Source organism: Mastigoproctus giganteus, chromosome 10 (genome assembly GCF_048544385.1).
Source record: "Mastigoproctus giganteus isolate SK-2022 chromosome 10, ASM4854438v1, whole genome shotgun sequence".
NCBI classification, from domain to species: Eukaryota; Metazoa; Arthropoda; class Arachnida; order Uropygi; family Thelyphonidae; genus Mastigoproctus; species Mastigoproctus giganteus.
Genome location: NC_143584.1, coordinates 69,196,194 through 69,214,900, shown reverse-complemented (window position 1 = coordinate 69,214,900; position 18,707 = coordinate 69,196,194). Strand labels below are relative to the sequence as shown.

At 35.7% G+C, this 18,707-nt stretch overlaps 1 protein-coding gene across 1 annotated transcript in view; it reads left to right on the top strand.

The window, feature by feature from the left end:
* Nucleotides 1-18,707, top strand: part of LOC150079073 (retinoblastoma-like protein 1) — a 753,431-nt gene that overhangs the window by 525,250 nt on the left and 209,474 nt on the right. The window contains exon 17 of the mRNA XM_090383691.1: nucleotides 13,267-13,505. Within this exon, the coding sequence (XP_090239817.1) occupies nucleotides 13,267-13,505 (239 nt within the window). The remainder of the gene's footprint in view (nucleotides 1-13,266; nucleotides 13,506-18,707) is intronic.

Below are 18,707 nucleotides of genomic sequence, written 5' to 3'. Positions count from 1 at the left end.
GAAGCCTAAAAGATAAAAATAATAATAATAATAAATAAAATATCAATATTACTAAAATTATTATAGCTAATTATCATATAAGGATACATTGAATGGTACATTATCAAGGGTTAGCACTATTCAGTACATCCAAATAATAGTCAGTGTCTGATGTCTGTTTCAGATCAGGGCTGGCCACAAGCATGTTCAACTGGTTCTGTCGAATAGAGCCCCTCCTCTCAAATGGTTTAAATAATTATATCACAATGTGTCTTTTCTGCATTTCTATCGACGAGCCTACCGCTGTCTTACCCACATTATCATCACTACAAGAGCACTTGTGCTAGTCAACTTAAAAATTGCTACAAGTAGAGCTATACTTCATTCTCAATGTGTATGTTTCATTTGATATCGAACATAGGACATTATTTAAAAATGTCATTTTTATCTAATACTCACTTTCAGTAATATCTGTATTGTTTATGTGATGTGTGTGTGTGATTATTGGTTCCAATTATTATTTATTCACGTTCCTATTTTTATGAGATGACTGCAATTGTCAAACAATATCGTTGATTAATGTATTAAATATTATTTGCCTATAAAATTTTTGTTCAATATAATATAAAATTATTTAATTATTTCTTAGTTACTGTAAAATTTGAAAAAATCAAAAATTAAAAAATCACTAATACAGAAACACCCCTAAGTTTTGCCCAGGACCCCTGGGCATGCAAGTAATTCTTCAACAGGGTCCCACAAATTTTGGGGCCGGTCCTGTTTCTCATTACCAACTGCGAGTAATTGAAACGCCTAATAATATGTCAAAAGGCCAGAGTTAGAAAGATGAGATAAAAATATGTGATAACAGTAGAAATTAAAATTTAGAAACAGCTGGCAAAATAAGATTTTAAAATCTGTTTATATATATAAAATATATATCTGTTAAACAAATGAGGAAATAATTGATTGTACACTTAATTTTGTTTGACAAAGCTATTAAGAAGGTGCTTAATAGCTTCTAGAACAGGTATCCTGTGTGTTATCAGACATTCAGCCTAAAACACTGATGGATCCAATATCTCTCTATTACAGAAGATTTAGGAGAAGTCCGGTTGGCCTGCCTCCCTAAAATCCACTCATGCACACCTTCTCGATGGTAAGCCCTGTTACGTCACTTAGGTGGCAACGAACGTGTAGAGTGGTTCTCTTCAAGACGCCTGGTCAGCGTGAAGAGGAAAAGACCAAACCCTCCAGCAATGAGAGCACAACAATACAAATGGCCCTCAGTCCCCAGCAGCTTTCACTCTTCCTCTTACGGCAGCGAGAGGATCAGAGTGGAAGCAGAGGGTGCTAAGAATCTCTGGGTACGACCAGGCTGCCATGCACGGAAATTGAACTTGGCCTGTTATAACGTACGATCACTCATCGGTGAAGACAGGATATTAGAGCTAGAAAAGGAATTAGAAAATGTGAATTGGAATATCATCGGTTTGGCTGAAACAAGAAGAAGAAATGAATCACTTATAAGTTTATCAAGTGGAAATCTGCTGTACACCAATGGAAACAGTGAAAGGAGTGAAGGTGGAGTTGGGTTTCTGGTCCATAAAGATTTTAAAAACAACATTTTGGAATTCAAAAGTACATCACCAAGGGTGTCAAGACTAATACTCAAGATTTCTAAGAGGTACAAGCTAAAGATTATAATGATTTATGCACCAACATCGAGCCATGATGATGAAGAGGTTGAAGAAATGTACACTGAAATTGAGAGTCTTCTAGATGAGCAGAAAACCCACTACACTATTATTATGGGGGACTTCAATGCTAAGGTTGGAAAAAGGCAAAACAGCGCAGAAAGAGGAACTATAGGAAATTTTGGAATTGGTGAAAGAAATAAAAGAGGTGAAAGACTTGTGGAATTTGCAGAATCTCAAGGAATGTCAGTAATGAACACTTTTTTCAAGAAAAGGGTGAACAGAAAGTGGACATGGAAGAGTCCAAATGGATTAACAACTAATGAAATCGACTTCATCCTCACTAACAGAAGATATATTGTGAATGATGTTACCGTCCTGAATAAGGTAAATGTTGGAAGTGATCACAGAATGGTAAGATGTACACTTGATATAGATGTAAGAAAGGAAAGGAAAAAACTGACTCGAGTAAATAATACAAAGGTCTTTGAAATAACAGAAGAGGAGAAAAAGCAGTATGTACTGGAACTTAAGAACAAGTTTGAGCTTTTGCAGACTGCTCAGGACCAAGATATCGACGAGGAATATTACAACTTTCTGAAAGTGATAAAGCCCAATAAACCTATAGGGAAACAGAAATCCAAAGAAGAAAAAATTAGTCAAGAAACACTTGTCATGATGAACCAAAGACGACAAATGAAGAGCAAGAAAAACACTGACAGGGAGAAAATTGATATACTGAGTTATGCAAAGCCATTAGAAAGAGACTCAGGGAGGACATAAGAAGATTTAACACAAGAAAAGTAGAACAAGCATTAAGGGAAAACAAAGGATTTAAATCAGCAGCCATGTAATACAGGAAGACAAATGATACTGAAACTGAAGAATAGCGATGGTGTACTTATAAACAGCAGAGAAGGCATAATTCAAATAGCAGAAGACTACTATAGAGAATTATACAAGGAGCGAGGGAATGATACCAGCAGTGGGGAAGATGGATTGCAAAGTAGCAACACATACGACATACCCGATATTCTTCCCGATGAGGTAGAACATGCATTGAAGAAAATGAAGAATCGGAAAGCCCCGGGGGAAGATGAAGTTACTGTAGAGTTGTTAAAATTGGGAGGAAGAGACATAACACAAAAACTGGCAAGGCTCTTCACAAAGTGCATTAGAAAAGGTGTGATGCCTAAGCAGTGGAATAATGCAATCATAGTTTTGCTGCATAAGAAAGGAGATAAATCAGAAATTGGAAATTATAGACCAATTAGCTTGTTATCCCATATCTACAAGTTGTTCACAAGGGTCATTACTAACAGATTAGAAAGAATACTTGATGAGAATCAACCGAAAGAGCAAGCTGGCTTTAGGACAGGATTCTCAACTATGGATCACCTTCACGTAATATCACAGCTAATGGAGAAAGCAAATGAATATAAAACACCATTATGTCTGGCATTTGTGGATTATGAAAAGGCATTTGACTCCATACAGCATAAGGCAATGTTTCGGGCACTGGAAAGACAAGGCACAGATACTCCATATATTATGATTTTGAAGAAAATATATGAGAGTGCTACATCCTTTATTAGACTAGACAAAGACAGTAGGAAATTTAAAATCGAGAAAGGAGTTCGACAAGGAGACACAATATCTCCGAAGCTGTTTACTGCTGCCCTTGAGTAAGCTTTCAGAAGATTAAACTGGTCGCAGAAAGGAGTCAATGTGAACGGAGAGTACCTAAACCATTTACGATTTGCAGATGACATTGTGGTCATAAGCCACGATCCCAAAGAATTAGAGGAAAATCTTAATCAGTTATGCACAGTTAGTAAGGATTTTGGACTAAAGATGAATATGGCTAAAACAAAAGTAATGATGAACAAGTATGCCATGGAAAGGGAAATAATGATTGAAGGAGCAGTAATTGAAAAGGTGGAGTCATATACTTATCTGGGACAAGTTATTAGCTGTAATAATGATAAATGGCTGGAAGTCAAGAGAAGAATAAATTTTGGATGGATAGCATTCAGGAAATAAAGTCACATACTGAAGAGCAATATCCCAGTTTGTCTGAAACGTAAAATAATGAATCAATGTATACTCCCCACCATGACTTATGGAAGTGACACTTGGGCACTCACCAAAAGAATGGAAGAGAAGCTAAGAACTACACAGCGAAGAATGGAATGAATTATATTGGGAATCAGACTGTTAGATAAGAAGAGAAACACATGGATTAGGCAGCAAACTCAAGTAAAGGACATTCTTATCAAAACTAAAGAATTAAAATGGTCTTGGGCAGGACACATAGCTCGAAGACATGATGACAGATGGACTAAGAAAATAACAGAATGGTACCCAAGAGGAGCTAGAAGAAAACCTGGAAGACAAAGGCAGAGATGGATAGATGAAATTCATGAGTTTTTGAGTAGTAAATGGATGGCCAGTGCTCAAAACAGAAGGAACTGGAAAGTTGCTGGAGAGGCCTTCATCCTGCAGTGGATTGAAAATGGCTGATGATGATGATGATTAAGAAGGTGATTGCACATCTTAAGAGCTATGTAGTTCTATCTCCAAAAAAGTGTAATTTTGCTGAATTATTGTTTTCTATAAATAATGTTCTATTTGGCCAAATTTAAAGTATCCATTTTAGAAAATTTTATCTTCTTATTTACATCTGTATGTTATTATAGTTAATCAACTGCAAGATGTAACATTTCGGGATGGTATTTCTCATTTCGCAATGATACTATCCTTTGGGATTGCTAAGTCAGGAACATTACCAGGGTACATCTTGCCTTTTAGGTAGTTCCAAAGCAATGTATAAGTCACAGGGTTGAACAATCAAAGTGTCTACGGTTTTGGAAGTAAGTGGCTGATTGCTCTTGCTCTTGCTGTGGTAAAGTGCTCTAACAGCAGTTATTGTATAGATTTCATAATATCTGGGTGCTCTGTCTTGTATATAAACTTGTATCCAGGCATACTCGCTGGTCTATATGTGGAGTGATGCTTTTACTTGTTAATGTGTCACAGTACTGTTAGGGTGCTTACTCATGAAGCACAAGTTAACCAAATTCTGCTAAGGAACACATGCTTATTTTCTTACTGGATGGACACCTATAAAAAGCAACGTGAATAGTGCAAATTCATGTAACATGCAGTTAGGTAAGTTTTACTAGAAATATTAAAACTAGAAAATAAGCCAACCCTTTTTTTTTTTTTTTTTTTTTTTTATTCTTCACTTTAGAAGAATCTACACATACCTAAAGTTCCATTTCTTTATATGAGATTAATTCTTATGGAAAATGTTTATATATATATATATATATGTATAAAACAATTTTAGCCTACACGGGAGAGAAGGTTTGCGCAATCAGAGAACCAAGAACACGTTATTTCTGTGCACTGATTGGAAGAACAGAATTGCACTTTTATTCATCCACTCCGAAAGAACAGTGTATCCCCTGATTCATTAACTGACAACCATCAAGCTTTTGATCCAATGTTTCAATAAGAAGGTGGATTAACACAATCAGCAGTGGCCAGTCCTTTCAGCTCTTACTGTATACCCCCATTTTCCATGATTTATTTAAGCTGCTTGAAAGTGCTGGTTGCCTGGGATATCCTAGCGGAAACTATAAGTTCAAAACATTCAGAACAAATACTATGAGTTATAAAGTATTTCTGTGCATCTGTGTGCACTGATTGGATGAATGAAATTGCATATTTATTCATCCAGTTAACACACAACAAGAACACTATTCACTGCTTAAGTAAATAAGGTGGATTAACACAATCAGTAGTGGCCAGTCTTGACATGTGCTTACTATGTTCTCCCATTACATTACACGATTTATTTAAGCTGCTTGAAAGTGCTGATTGCCTGAGTTATCCTAGTAGATACCACATGTCCAAAACATTCAGAACATATACTATGAGTTACAAGGTTTAGCTATCATCTTTTAAGGGCACAAAAGGTGATATTGTTGTTCGCATTCTGCCAATGATATTAAAAATAGGATATGTGAGGGCAATGTTGAGAAAAAGTTGCAAATTAAGATTAAATTTGAAAGTGTCTGCACTTCTGCCCATGTGTACTCCCAATAAGAGCGAGCACATGACAAGAGCTTTGTCACTCATTTCAGTCCTGAAAAAACTGTGTATGGCTTAAGTGTAAAATTTTTCGCACTGTGATTTGTGTTTGTTAACAGAAGAAACTTTTTTTCAAAGAGATGCAATATGCACAAACTGGAAGACTACTTGGAGTGCAATACTATTTGTTGTTGCTTTCAAGGCATTGTTCGGTTGGTCAGAAAACTACTGGCTTGAAGGTGGGTTAGTGTATATAAACTACTGGTTTAACAACACTTGAAAGCACAGGTGAATATAACCCTCAAGCTGTTTCTATCGCAGCAGCTACAAACAAGGTATGTCAAGGCTATGGAAGTCTGCTCTTGGCCCTCATGAGACAAGTTAATACTTGGGCTCTGTTAGGATTACAGAGCAAAAACATTCTCATGTGTACTTAGTTGTACACCAATGCTAGAAATATTATAAACAAATTTGATGAATTTAAAATTCTGGTTAAGTCATGAAATGCACACATTGTAGGAATATTGGGAAAATGATGCCACTCGGGTATAAGGAGATGCAAAATTCGAATATTCTGTCTTTGGGGAGTCTGGTGTTATTAATTTTTATGTTATCATCGTTTAAGTTGGCCCAGACTATGTCTAAGGTGTATGAAGTCACATCCAGTGAATATAACTTCATATCCTCCTTGATATGGAGATCTTTGAGGTTCATGAATAAAGCATCGTAGTTTTTTATGTTATATGTTAGGAGTTCTCGGAGTGGTTTTAGAATTGGGTAGATGAACATGGCTAAGGAAGCAAAAGCTGAATTCTTATATGACACGATTGGACGAATTGGGTATCCTGTTTTGTGTAATTTTACTTGGACGAATAAGGTTGGGATATTGTATGTGTGGGCTTTAAATTGTTTAAGTTGGGCCATAGTGATGTGGTCATCTTTCCTATAGGTAGTGAGCATTTTGTCGAAGTTTGCAGACGATACAAAGGTAGGCAGGGTTGTCAAGGACACTACTGACACTGTGCTGCTGCAACAGGATCTGGAAAGGTTGAGCAGATGGGCTGAGAGGTGGCAAATGAAGTTTAACATTGACAAATGTAAAGTACTACACATGGGAAACAGCAACCCCAGAGCAACGTATCAACTCTGTGGTACTACACTGACAGTGGTAGAGAATGAAAGGGACCTTGAGGTGGTTGTGCAGGCAGATATGAAGTTCTCTGAGCAGTGCAGACGGGCTGCAAGAGTAGCTCATGGTGTATTGTCAATGATATATAGGAATTTTTCTAGCAGGGAAAAGGAGGTGATTATTCCCTTGTATAAGGCAATGATCAGGCCACACCTAGAGTACTGTATACAGGTCTGGAGGCCTCATTTCAAGAAGGATATAGAGCTGCTGGAACGAGTACAGAGAAGGGCAACAAGATTAGTGAATGGAACAAAGGGGTGCTCTTACGAAGAAAGGCTTAAGTTTTGCAAATTACAGTGTCTGGAGACTAGGCACCAGCGAGGTGATCTGATAGAGGTGTATAAAGCCTTGAATGGTTTGAGCATGCTCAATGCTGATGGGATTCTTCCTCTCGCTCAGAATAATCACCTGACAGGGCATAAATTCAAATTGAGGAAAGACAGATGTAGGATAGACGTGCGGAAATTTGCCTTTAGCCAGCTGGTGGTTGGTTGGTGGAACAGACTTCCATCCCTTGTCATGGAAGTTGATAGCATAAATAAGTTTAAGGCTCAGCTGGACAGGTATTTTGAATGAACAGAGGGGTGAAGTGGAAGTGGTTTTTTTTTTTTTTTTTTTTGCTGATGCTGCATAAGCTTGCTTTTTTGCATCAAATGCCTCTACTAATGCTAATGCTAATAAGAATTACAAATATGACACAAGACATACCAAAAACAGTTAAATCATACATGTTTACTGAACACCTCATCTCTTGTTGTCTGTCACAAACTCTGAATGCCATTGAAAGGCACTTCAACTATTCATAGCCAGAATAGAATCATGGGTGCAACAGAATGCTATTCCTTGGAGGAAATAAGTCGACTGCAAATTCATTTCTGTAAAATACTCTGATTACATGCAGATCCTGAAATATATTTAAAAAGCAACCTGATTCCTCTTACCAACAATTTTCATTTATTGGGTTTATATCTAGACCAGGGGTGGGGCGTCTGTAGCCTTAGGCTGCATGCGGCCTTTTGTGTATTTCTCTCAAATGCAAAATCTGCCTTTTATTTCATGACATAACACCAAACTCAAAATATTTTTAAGGTAAATTTCATATATCATTATTCTCCTTATATAAATTAGTCTACATTTACATTAGCAAAAGAAACATAAATGTCATAAAAATATTGGATCGATCGATAGAGGACAAAACAAAATGAAGAGGTAAAATTATTTATATTGATAACTGTGTAGTTAACAAGATGCTTGTCAGTGGAAACTCAGTAATTGGTGAACTGGCAACCACCCAGTGATTTGCTTCACAGGCCTGAGAGCTTCTTAAGAAAGAACTGTAACATGGAGCTGGATATCATCATTCTTCTCTTTCTTGGTGATTCCGTTCTATTTCTCTCTCTCTCTCTCTCTCTGGTAACTCAGAATTTTTTTTAATTTTATTATATATTTTTTTTTTTAGCTGGTGCAGCAAAAGCCTCAGGCTTCCCTGCACCATATACTAATTATAATAACAATAATGTTAAACAAAATGTATGTATTAAATAAAATGTATGCATTGCCTTTTCTAGTTAAGAAAAATAATAATGAATTATATATTAAAGTAAATACAAAATAAAGCATTGATTCTAATTCACTAATCTTTACAGAGTATTATTGTTTCCCATATAGATGATACGGCATCACTTCCGCTTGAAACCGAAATTCATTTGGCAACATTGCATTTCTTATCAGTGATGACTCATCTCGCTGACTGCTATCAGTATCAGTTGACATTCTGGTCATTCTGCCCAGTGCCATTGGTTTCCAGTGTTTTTTTTTCCTTTAAAATTGAATCTTCAACCAATGTGTATTTCATTTTTAATTTTTACTGGTAACACGATTATGTCCAGAAATAAGAAAAGATCATTAAAGGAAGAAAAGAGTATTCAATGAAGAATAGGAATTGCGTTATTGCATTGTTACAGTGAATGATAAAATGATGTTTGCTCTGCGATGATTGGTATAATGCATATCAGCATAATGCATATCAGCATTATTGCGACTCATAAGGACAACAAATATGCTAAACTAGAAGGAGACCCTCAAAAGTCTGCGCTTAAGAAAATGAAAGGTGGAAAGCAGCAGCAACAAGTATTCAAAACTACGTCAGGATAAGGGACTGACATCACTGAAGTGACACAAAGTAGCATATATACTTGGAAGAAGAGATAAGCCATTTAGCAATGTGGAAATCATAAAAGAATGCATTGTTTAAGTTGTGGGATGTTTAGATTCAGCTAAGGTTAATAAGTACAAACAGCTACCTCTTTCAAGGTATGATCGGCAACATGAATTAGCACGTAATATAGCAGAACAACTTCATGCAATATGCCAAGGCAAAGCCATTTATTATTTGATCGCCTTGGATGAATCCAAGCTTCAGCTTAATGATGAAAAATTCAGTTTTGATCTGCCCTATCATTCTAAAGTGAGTTGGTTGTTCCAAAGAACAAATACTTGTCCAACTTTTTATCTTTGTAAAAACAAATCCCGAGCTTTTTTGAGGAACTGAATCAACAGTGTCAATTGTCAAAAGTCGAATTCTGCAGAGATATTGCATTTTTGTGTGATATTAATGTCATTTCCATTCCATTCCATTTATTTGTACACACACAATTATTACATATATATATATATATGTATATATATATATATATTTATAATTTACATAAAGATATACAATTTTATATACATTAACGTTCTTGTTACACATAATAAGACATTATATTATACTTCCTGGTCCACTTCGTACGTGTATCCCAGAGCCAAGGGTGGCTGCCTGATTTACACTAAGATGCATTTAGGGCTAAAGCCTCAAGCTGCAACCAGATTTAGACTATGTATATATTGCTTCAATTTCAGCCGCTGTGGGCTGATGATCAGCCCATCTCCACCTAAAAGTTCATCTATCTAGTACATCTGTTTTGGCGTAGAATCTCAACAAATCTAGCCTAAAAACATGTGTGAGGTATTTTACCACCGCCAATATAAGACAGCTGGTGCCCTTCTCTAGGCCCGGGTATACGTTATGTATTTGTGCCGAATGCACAAGTCCCGCACCCACCGAATGTAGTGCAATACCAGTGGGTGTCAACAAATGAATTACTAGGGAAGAACTTCCACAAATTATCCCTTACACCCACTAATTATTATATTAAACAGATATATACAATACTTTTTTTTTCTTTTTTTTTTTTTTTTTTTTTAATATGCTCAGTCTCTGAATTACTGAGAACCAAGAAAACAATATATAACATACATCTTTACAATAACAATTGACATAAATCTTGTCGATAACAATTGGCCAAAATCAATGCAACATTAATTAACATAAATGTTAATTTATGTTAATTAATGTTAACATAATAAGTCAACATAATAACAGTTAACTAAAATGCATTTAGGGCTATAGTCTCAAGCGACGAGCAAATTTAGACTACGTATATATTAACAGCAATAGCATCATTAATACACAGCCATTTCTGAATAAATAGAATATTTATAAGGTGGCATCGTTTTAAGTTATATCTCATATTGTGAATACCTTCACAACGAGTTGCCATGATATTGCACTACTTCGAATAAGTAACGCTTTACCTAAGGAGAAGACTAATGTTACTTATTCTCAGATAGGTACCCCCCACCCAGACGGCACCGTTTCAGGGCTATTTAGCCCTTCTTTGGTGGGTAGGTGCCCAAGTGATGCAATGATGGCAAAACAATTATGAAGTATAACTCCACAATATGAGATGCCTGATGGTGTATGATGTAATTAGACTAAGATGCATTTAGGGCTAAAGCCTCAAGCTGCGAGCAAATTTAGACTATGTATATATTGCTTCAACTTCAACTGCTGTGGGCTGATGATCATTCCATATGTATATACTTCGCCATTATTTTAGTAATTCTGTACATTTGAGGTGAATTAGAATGCTTTAATAATCAGTGCCATTTGTCTGTTATATTTCTGAGGTTTTATTAGACAGTGATGACAATAGTTCAGGTATATTCATGTTTTTTTTTTTTTTTTTTTTTTACTTATAAAGTTATATAATTTCATTTTAATTATTTTTACAATTTTATCTCTTAGCTGCTTTATATTGTGTAAAATATTACTTTATATTAATTAAGTATACTTTTATGTTATATAAAACGAAGTGTTGATACTACTGGTACTTTATTTTATATATATATATATATATACTATCATTGAATTATATTAAACAAAGTTAAATTATAATGAAATGAATAAATAAATAAATAATTAAGCATTCATTAGAGGCAGCGACATGCAATTCCTCCATATGAAGCTGAAATACATCCAATATTTTAAATTAAATAAAATATAAGCCAGTAGTATGGCAAAAACTGTAGAGCGAAAATTAACATAAAAATAACCCAAAGAAACAATCGAACGAAAAAAAAAGAATAGATATAAATAGTAGCCCATAAACCCTTGTATAATTTCGAACTTTAAATGCAATTAAAACTATACAAAATTTAGACTAATGCCAATTATTTATTAATTTAGCGGTACCCCCCCCCCCCCCCGAGAGGTACCAGTTCCGAAAGACGTGAAATATCACCAAAAGAGGGTTAAAGGAACTACCAAACGATAACAAAATCAAAATAAATTAAAATAAAATAGACTGACCATCATGCCCCATATCGACAGAGGACCACGAGGCCAATAATGGTCATGGAATCGCTGCATTTCAATCGCTATACAAATCGTCGCCGTGGTGAAAAGATCGAAGTACCAATTCACCCTTCCTCCTCCGATCGATCCACCAATGCAGAGGATTTGCACGGCGGTGGTCCTTATGCAGCGAAAAATAAAATGTAGAACAGACAGCACTCTAGAGCAGAGCCACACCACTGACATACTGTAAGCTGAATCAGCTTATATAGAAGAAAAAAGGAAAATAGATGGCGGCACAGGCGTTGCTAAATTAGCATATCGACCCATTACTATTGAATTATATTAAATGTTAACCAAAGTTAAATTATAATAAAATAAATAATTAAGCATTCATTAGAGGCAGCATATTGCAATTCCTCCATATGAAGCCGAAATATATACTATCATTGAATTATATTAAACAAAGTTAAATTATAATGAAATGAATGAATAAATAAATAAATAATACAGTTTTTGCCATACTACTGGCTTATATTTTATTTAATTTAAAATATTGGATATATATATATATCTATATATATATATATATATATATATATATATCTCCAAAGTATGTAAAATACATAAATGAATGTAATCAATAAACTAAATATAATAAATATACCCAAATTTAATAAATATACCCAAATTTAATTTAATAAATAAATAAACTAACACAGATCCGATTAATGCCATCTTATAAGATTAAACATTACATCTGTCTGTATATTTCTCAGTATACACTATAAACCGCTAAATTTTGATTATAATTACACCGTTAGACTCTACCACTATAACTAACATCTTAAATATATATATATATCTGCTTGAAAATCCAGTTAAATGAAAATTGTTTGTTTGTTATTTGGAACATTAGCAACTAAGGCCATATTGCTCAGGGAATATGCAATGGTCATTCCCTGACCTTTCGGCATTCTCCGTATTTGGTGGTCACGGGTTTGAACCCCGGTCTAATCAAGAAGTGTGTGCTACGCTCTGCTGCTCCTGCCCACAAGGCTACGGAGGCACCTCTCTGTGAAAACTGTGGGAGTTGCATCACCCTTCTTATTTTAGATTTATGGCATCTTTCTTATAATGTAGTTTTTACAGTAACAAAGAACTACAGCATTGGCTTGCAAAATATGGACAATTAATAAATCAATTTAATGTGCAACAATGCATTGATTTTATTGTGACTGTTACCTGTATTTACCGAGCACTATGCCATTTGATACTTATATAAGAAAATAATTGAATATTTGATGTATTCTGAATTCCCTAGAATTTCCATGGTAATTTTTTGTTGTTGCCTCAGGAAACTTAAACATATTCCAAACAAAATTGTAGTAAATGATATTAAGACATATCTTTGTGCATATCAGCTCAAAACATCATAGTTTGGAAGTGTTTGTATTGAATAGGTAAATCACATATTAAAAATCAATACAGAAATATCACTGATAGTTCTGTAGTGAATTTCTAATTCAGTGTGTATTACACCTTCCATGTTTATTTTTATTAGTATTGAAAATAATAAATGATTTTTATAATGAAATTTTTTGTTTTTATTTGTTCTGTTGTAGCAGTGCAGAGTGATAATGGAATTACGTACATTTTGCCAGCACAGATTACTAGTTCTTCTCTTTCAAATGCAACTTCACAGCAGTTACCCTCAGCACTACAAAATTCAGTACATTCCAGTATATCCAGCACTGATGCATGTGGGACTGCGGCTACTACTACTATTAGTAAATCAGGGAATGAAAATAAATCCAGTAACAAACCAAAGAGAACTGGCTCACTTGGTCTTTTTTTTAGGAAGGTAAAGCATTCTCTTAATGCTTGCTTGGTTATATCCTTTTTCAACTTAAAAATTATGTTAAAACAATTGGTGAAGATAGAGAAAGCCAACGCAAGAAACATGGGGAAACTTACCAGGCAAACTGGTTTTCCACTATCCCAGTTTCTCCCTGCATTCTCGGTAAACAGATTGTACGTGTTATCGGTAGTGGCAGTAGAAGTCAATACCGATGTATTGATTAGTTTTTTCTCATTATTAAAAGCAGATTATTGGAGTTCATGAGTGTAATGCCTTCGTGGCTGAAATTTACTTATGGGTACACTCTCCAGACTGCCTCAGTCTTAGGGTGTTTATCCCCCATCCCACTGTTTTAAAATAGGAAAACAACTTCTACAGATGGTGCATGTTATCGAGAGTGGCAGTAGAAGGTGTTTTCTAATTTTAAAACAGTGGGAAGTGGGGGAGGATATACACCCTAAGACTGGGGCTGTCTGGAGGGTGTACTTGTAAGTAAATTTCAGCCACGAAAACACTCATGAACTCCAATAATGTGCTTTTAATAATAAGAAAAACTAATCAATACATCATTATCGACTTCTGCTGCCATTATCGATAACATGCATCATCTGTTTACTGAAAATGCAGGAAGAAACTGCGGTAGCTAGCAACCAGTTTGTCCAGTAAGTTATCCTGAAGTTTGCAGTGGTTCTCGCATTGGGTTTCTTTACCTTAGCCAAACAATTTTTTAAGCCTAGTGCTCAGTTTGAAATTTTTTTAATTCAAGAAATCAAAATGTGAATGAACCAATATTGTAAAATATGCTATTCAGAAAATAGTATTTTCTAAAATATAATTTACCCTCATTATTTTCTAAATAGTAAGGGAACTGCCCACCCATTTTAAAAAACAGATTAACAACAACTGAGGAAACTATTCAGGAATGCTTTCAGAATTGCAGAAACCATAGAATATATTTTGAAGAGATTCTTTGAATAGCTAGAAAGCTTTATCATTTACCAAATATTAGTTAAGTCACCGAAATTTTCGATAGCACTTATGTATACCTCACAATTATTCTTATTAGCATTAGTAGAGGCAAGGCATACGATGCAAGAAAGCAAGCTTATGCAGCATCAGCAAAAAAAAAAAAAAAAACACCTCCAATTTTTACTCCCCCCCCCATTCGTTCCAAATGCCTGTCCAGCTCAGCCTTAAATTTATTTAGGCTATCAACTTCCACAAAAAAAGATGGAAGTCTGTTCCACCAATCAACTACCTGCTGGCTAAAGGCAAATTTCTGCACTTCTATTCTACAACTGTCTTTCCTCAATTTGAATCTGTGGCCCCTCAGGTTCTTAATCTGAGCAATAGGAAGAATCCCATCAGCATTCAGCTTGCTCAACCCATTCAAGGCTTTATACACCTCAATCAGATCTCTCTTCAATCCAGAACTCTCCAGGCACTGCAATTTGCAGAAAGAGCACCCTTTTGTTCCCCTCACCAATCTTGTTTCGCTTCTTTGTACTTGTTGTAGCAACTCTACATCCTTCCTAAAATGAGGCCTCCAGACCTGTACACAGTACTATTATTATTACTACTACTACTTGTTATTCTTGTTACTAGCCATATAGTGCAAGGAAGCCTGAGGCAATCTTATGTTGCACCGGCTAAAATAAATTTCTGAGTTACCCTGAGAGAGAGAGAGAGAGAGAGAGAGAGAGAAAGGATGATATCCAGCTCAGGACCCTAGGCGTGCCAAGCCCATACTCACCAGATGTGAGCCCTAGCCTTTGATCGTATTAAGAACAAGGATATTGCCAACAGAGCGAGAACTATACAGGTGTGCTCATCAGTCTACAGGCTTTATAAAACCCTTTTGATTCCTCTTACCCTGTTCTCATCAAGTTACTTTGATTTGATTACTTTTGCTAAGCAAAGGCAACATATTCAATCATTGGATTCTTTGTTGGATTTCTCTTGATGAAATAGCAGATCGTGCAGCCAAATCCTGCAATTCTAATAATTTCACGTAGCATATGAATATAACAAAAGTAGTGCAAAATGGTGACCACAGATCTGGACGGGGCTAGCCAGTTGGGTAAAGTGCCTGCCTGGCAACCCAAAGGTCGCGGGTTTCAATCCCCCGCCTCAGGCTTAGATCAGAGTAGAAAATGCAAAAACCTTGGGAGGTGCAATATGCCACCAGAAGCCGATGCGCCAACAACTTAAAAAAAAGGGGGGGGGGGTCAGAAAGACATCACCCACTCTTGCTTTCTCAAGGAGAGAAGGTTAGAGTGGATGATCCTCCCCCCCTCCCTATGCCAGACAAGTAATACAAGCATAATAATCAGATTAACTAATTACAGTTATCTAGCTTTCACAAATATTAGCATTAGTTGAAGCATATGATACAAGAAAGCAAAAAAAAAAAAAAAAAAAAACCCTTCCCATTTCACCCATCCAGTCACACACACACACCAAATGTTTGTCTAGTTCAGCCTTAAATTTATTTAAGCTATCAACTTTCACAACAACAGATGGAAGTCTATTCCAGCAATCAGCTACCTGTTGGCTAAAGGCAAACTTCTGCACATCTATTCTACAACTGTCTTTCCACAATTTGAATCTCTGCCCCCCCCCCCCCCCCTAGGTTCTTACTCTCAGCAAGTGTATGTTGGGAGTTTTGCTTGATTGCATCTGGGCTCGGGAGCCTCAGACCTGGAAGCTTTATGTCAATAGTATTGCACTTTCTCTTTTGGGTGTAGAAACAGGCTAATGTTTCTAAGTGTTATTGTTAAATTAATGTCATTCTAAGTGTATGTATTTGCTATTTACATGTAAATATTTGTATAATGTTGCTTTTGTCTTAACAAGTATACATTGTTCTTAGTTGGAAATTTTTTTTTTTTTTTTTCGCTGGCCTCCAAGTTTGGGCAGCCTTGGGGGCAGGATTGTTGGCACCTACCAGTATAGCACTACTTCCGGTAGGTGCGGGATTTGTGCATTACAGCACACTCAGAGAATGGTTGATCCAGGTGTTGGTTAATCCCTGATGGCGAAATGGCCTGAAATAACACTCTTTTTCAGGCCTGTTTTGCAGACATTCTGAGATTTTACAGGAGTAAAAGGTGGAGATGGGCTTATGTCTAGGAGCCACCCTTCTTATCAGGACACACACAATCAAATGTACAAGAAAGACTACAGTATATATAAGAGTATGTATATAAAATCTGTATATAAATATTGTATATAAATTGATTAATGTATATTAGAGAATGTATATACAGTTGTATGTTAATAAAAAAAAAAAAAAAAAGTCTCAGCAAGTGGAAGTATCCTGTGAGCATTGAGCCTGCTGAAACCAATTCAAGGCCTTTTACACCTCAATCAGATCACCTTGCAGGTGCCTAGTCTCCAGATGCTGCAAATTGCAGAACTTGCCTTTCTTCATAAGCGCCCCCTCTTTGTTCCTCTCACTAATCTTGTTTCCCTTCTCTGTACTCGTTCTAGCAACTCTACATCCTTCATAAAATGAGGCCGCCAGACCTGTTACAGTACTCAAGGTGTGGCCTGACCATTGCCTTATACAAAGGAATAATCATTGAAAATACTCCATGACCTGCTCTGGCAGCCTGTCTGCACTGCTCAGAGAACTTCATATCTGACTGCACAATTACCCCCAAGTCTTTCTCATTCTCCATCTCCCTGAGTGTAGTACCACAGAGTTGGTACAAACGTACATCAGAGAGTATTCACCACCAACCACTTATCTTACAAATCATCCTGGAAAACAAATGACAGACATTCAAGATTTTTTTTATTTTCTCAAATTGATTTACCTTTATCTCCACATTTGAATGGTAGATAACTTACAGATATGGTGCATTGAACAATATGAAACCCAGAAAAATCAAATATGTTGTGTTGTCAGTAACTCCAAGATTGTGCACTGTATCCATAGTTGCTTGTGTGCTGTAAAAATATGCAATCAAACAATACCAATGAAAGTGATCCAGATTTATTTGTAGTGTAAAATTCACAGATTTTGCTAATCAGGATTCACAGATAATCATATAATTTTTTTTTTTTTTTTTTTTTTTTTACTTTGTGGAATATCCATTGTACCATTGGTCACAATTTTCTTAAATGTCAGGTGGAAATAAGCTCACAATCAAGAGACCAGTGGAATAAAGCAAATTCTGGCACCCACCCAAGAGAATACCACACACTTAGAACAATAATTGAATGCATTTTTGTTTGTTTCTAATTAACCTTTACTCCTATGTGCATACTTGCTAACTTTCCAGCTTTGCCAGATTTTCAGTATTCGTGTGTATATTTCAGTTTTCCAGCAAGTTTTACTGTTCATTCAGATAACTGCATATATGTTATTATATGTACATGTGTTTGTTTTATTTATTCAGTGTGACTCTTAAGATATCTGATGACTCTGCTTATGTTTAATGTGATTTTCTTTGATTGATAAATGATTTTTTTCCTCTTATAAACAGTAAAATCTCCTATTTACTTTTAAAAATATCTTTGGAAATCTATAGCTTGCCTCAGGATTGACTTTGTTTCTTTGAGTAAAATTATCAATAGAATCAATAATTTTGCTCACAGAAAGTTGTTTTACCCAAATGTATCTGTGTGGGATATATATATATATATATATATATATATATATATAGACATTATAGATACCAGACACTCTATTGGGGGAGGGATACCTCATTTTTATGGATGGAGAAAGTGTTATTCATCTTTGATTCAAAACATTCTTCCTCCCCATTTAATGATCAGTAACTTGCTTCTTGAACAATATGTTATCAGATGGTACTTTGATTGACACTGTTGCGCATGGAAGACTATTGTACAAATTGGAGCAGAATGGTATTAAGGGTAAGTTGCTACAATGGATAAAAGGATGGTTAAGTGCTAGAAGACAGAGGGTGGTAATCAATGGGTGCTGCTCTTCTTGGACTAATGTTATTAGTGGAGTCCCACAGGGTTCGGTGTTAGGTCCACTGTTGTTTTGTATATTTATCAATGATATTGATGAAGGTATATCAGGCTTAATGTCGAAGTTTGCAGATGATACAAAGGTTGGCAGGGTTGTTAATGACAGTAATGGCAGTGTGCTACTGCAACATGATCTAGATAATTTGGGCATATGGGCTAAGAAGTGGCAACTGAAGTTTAACCTTGACAAATGCAAAGTAC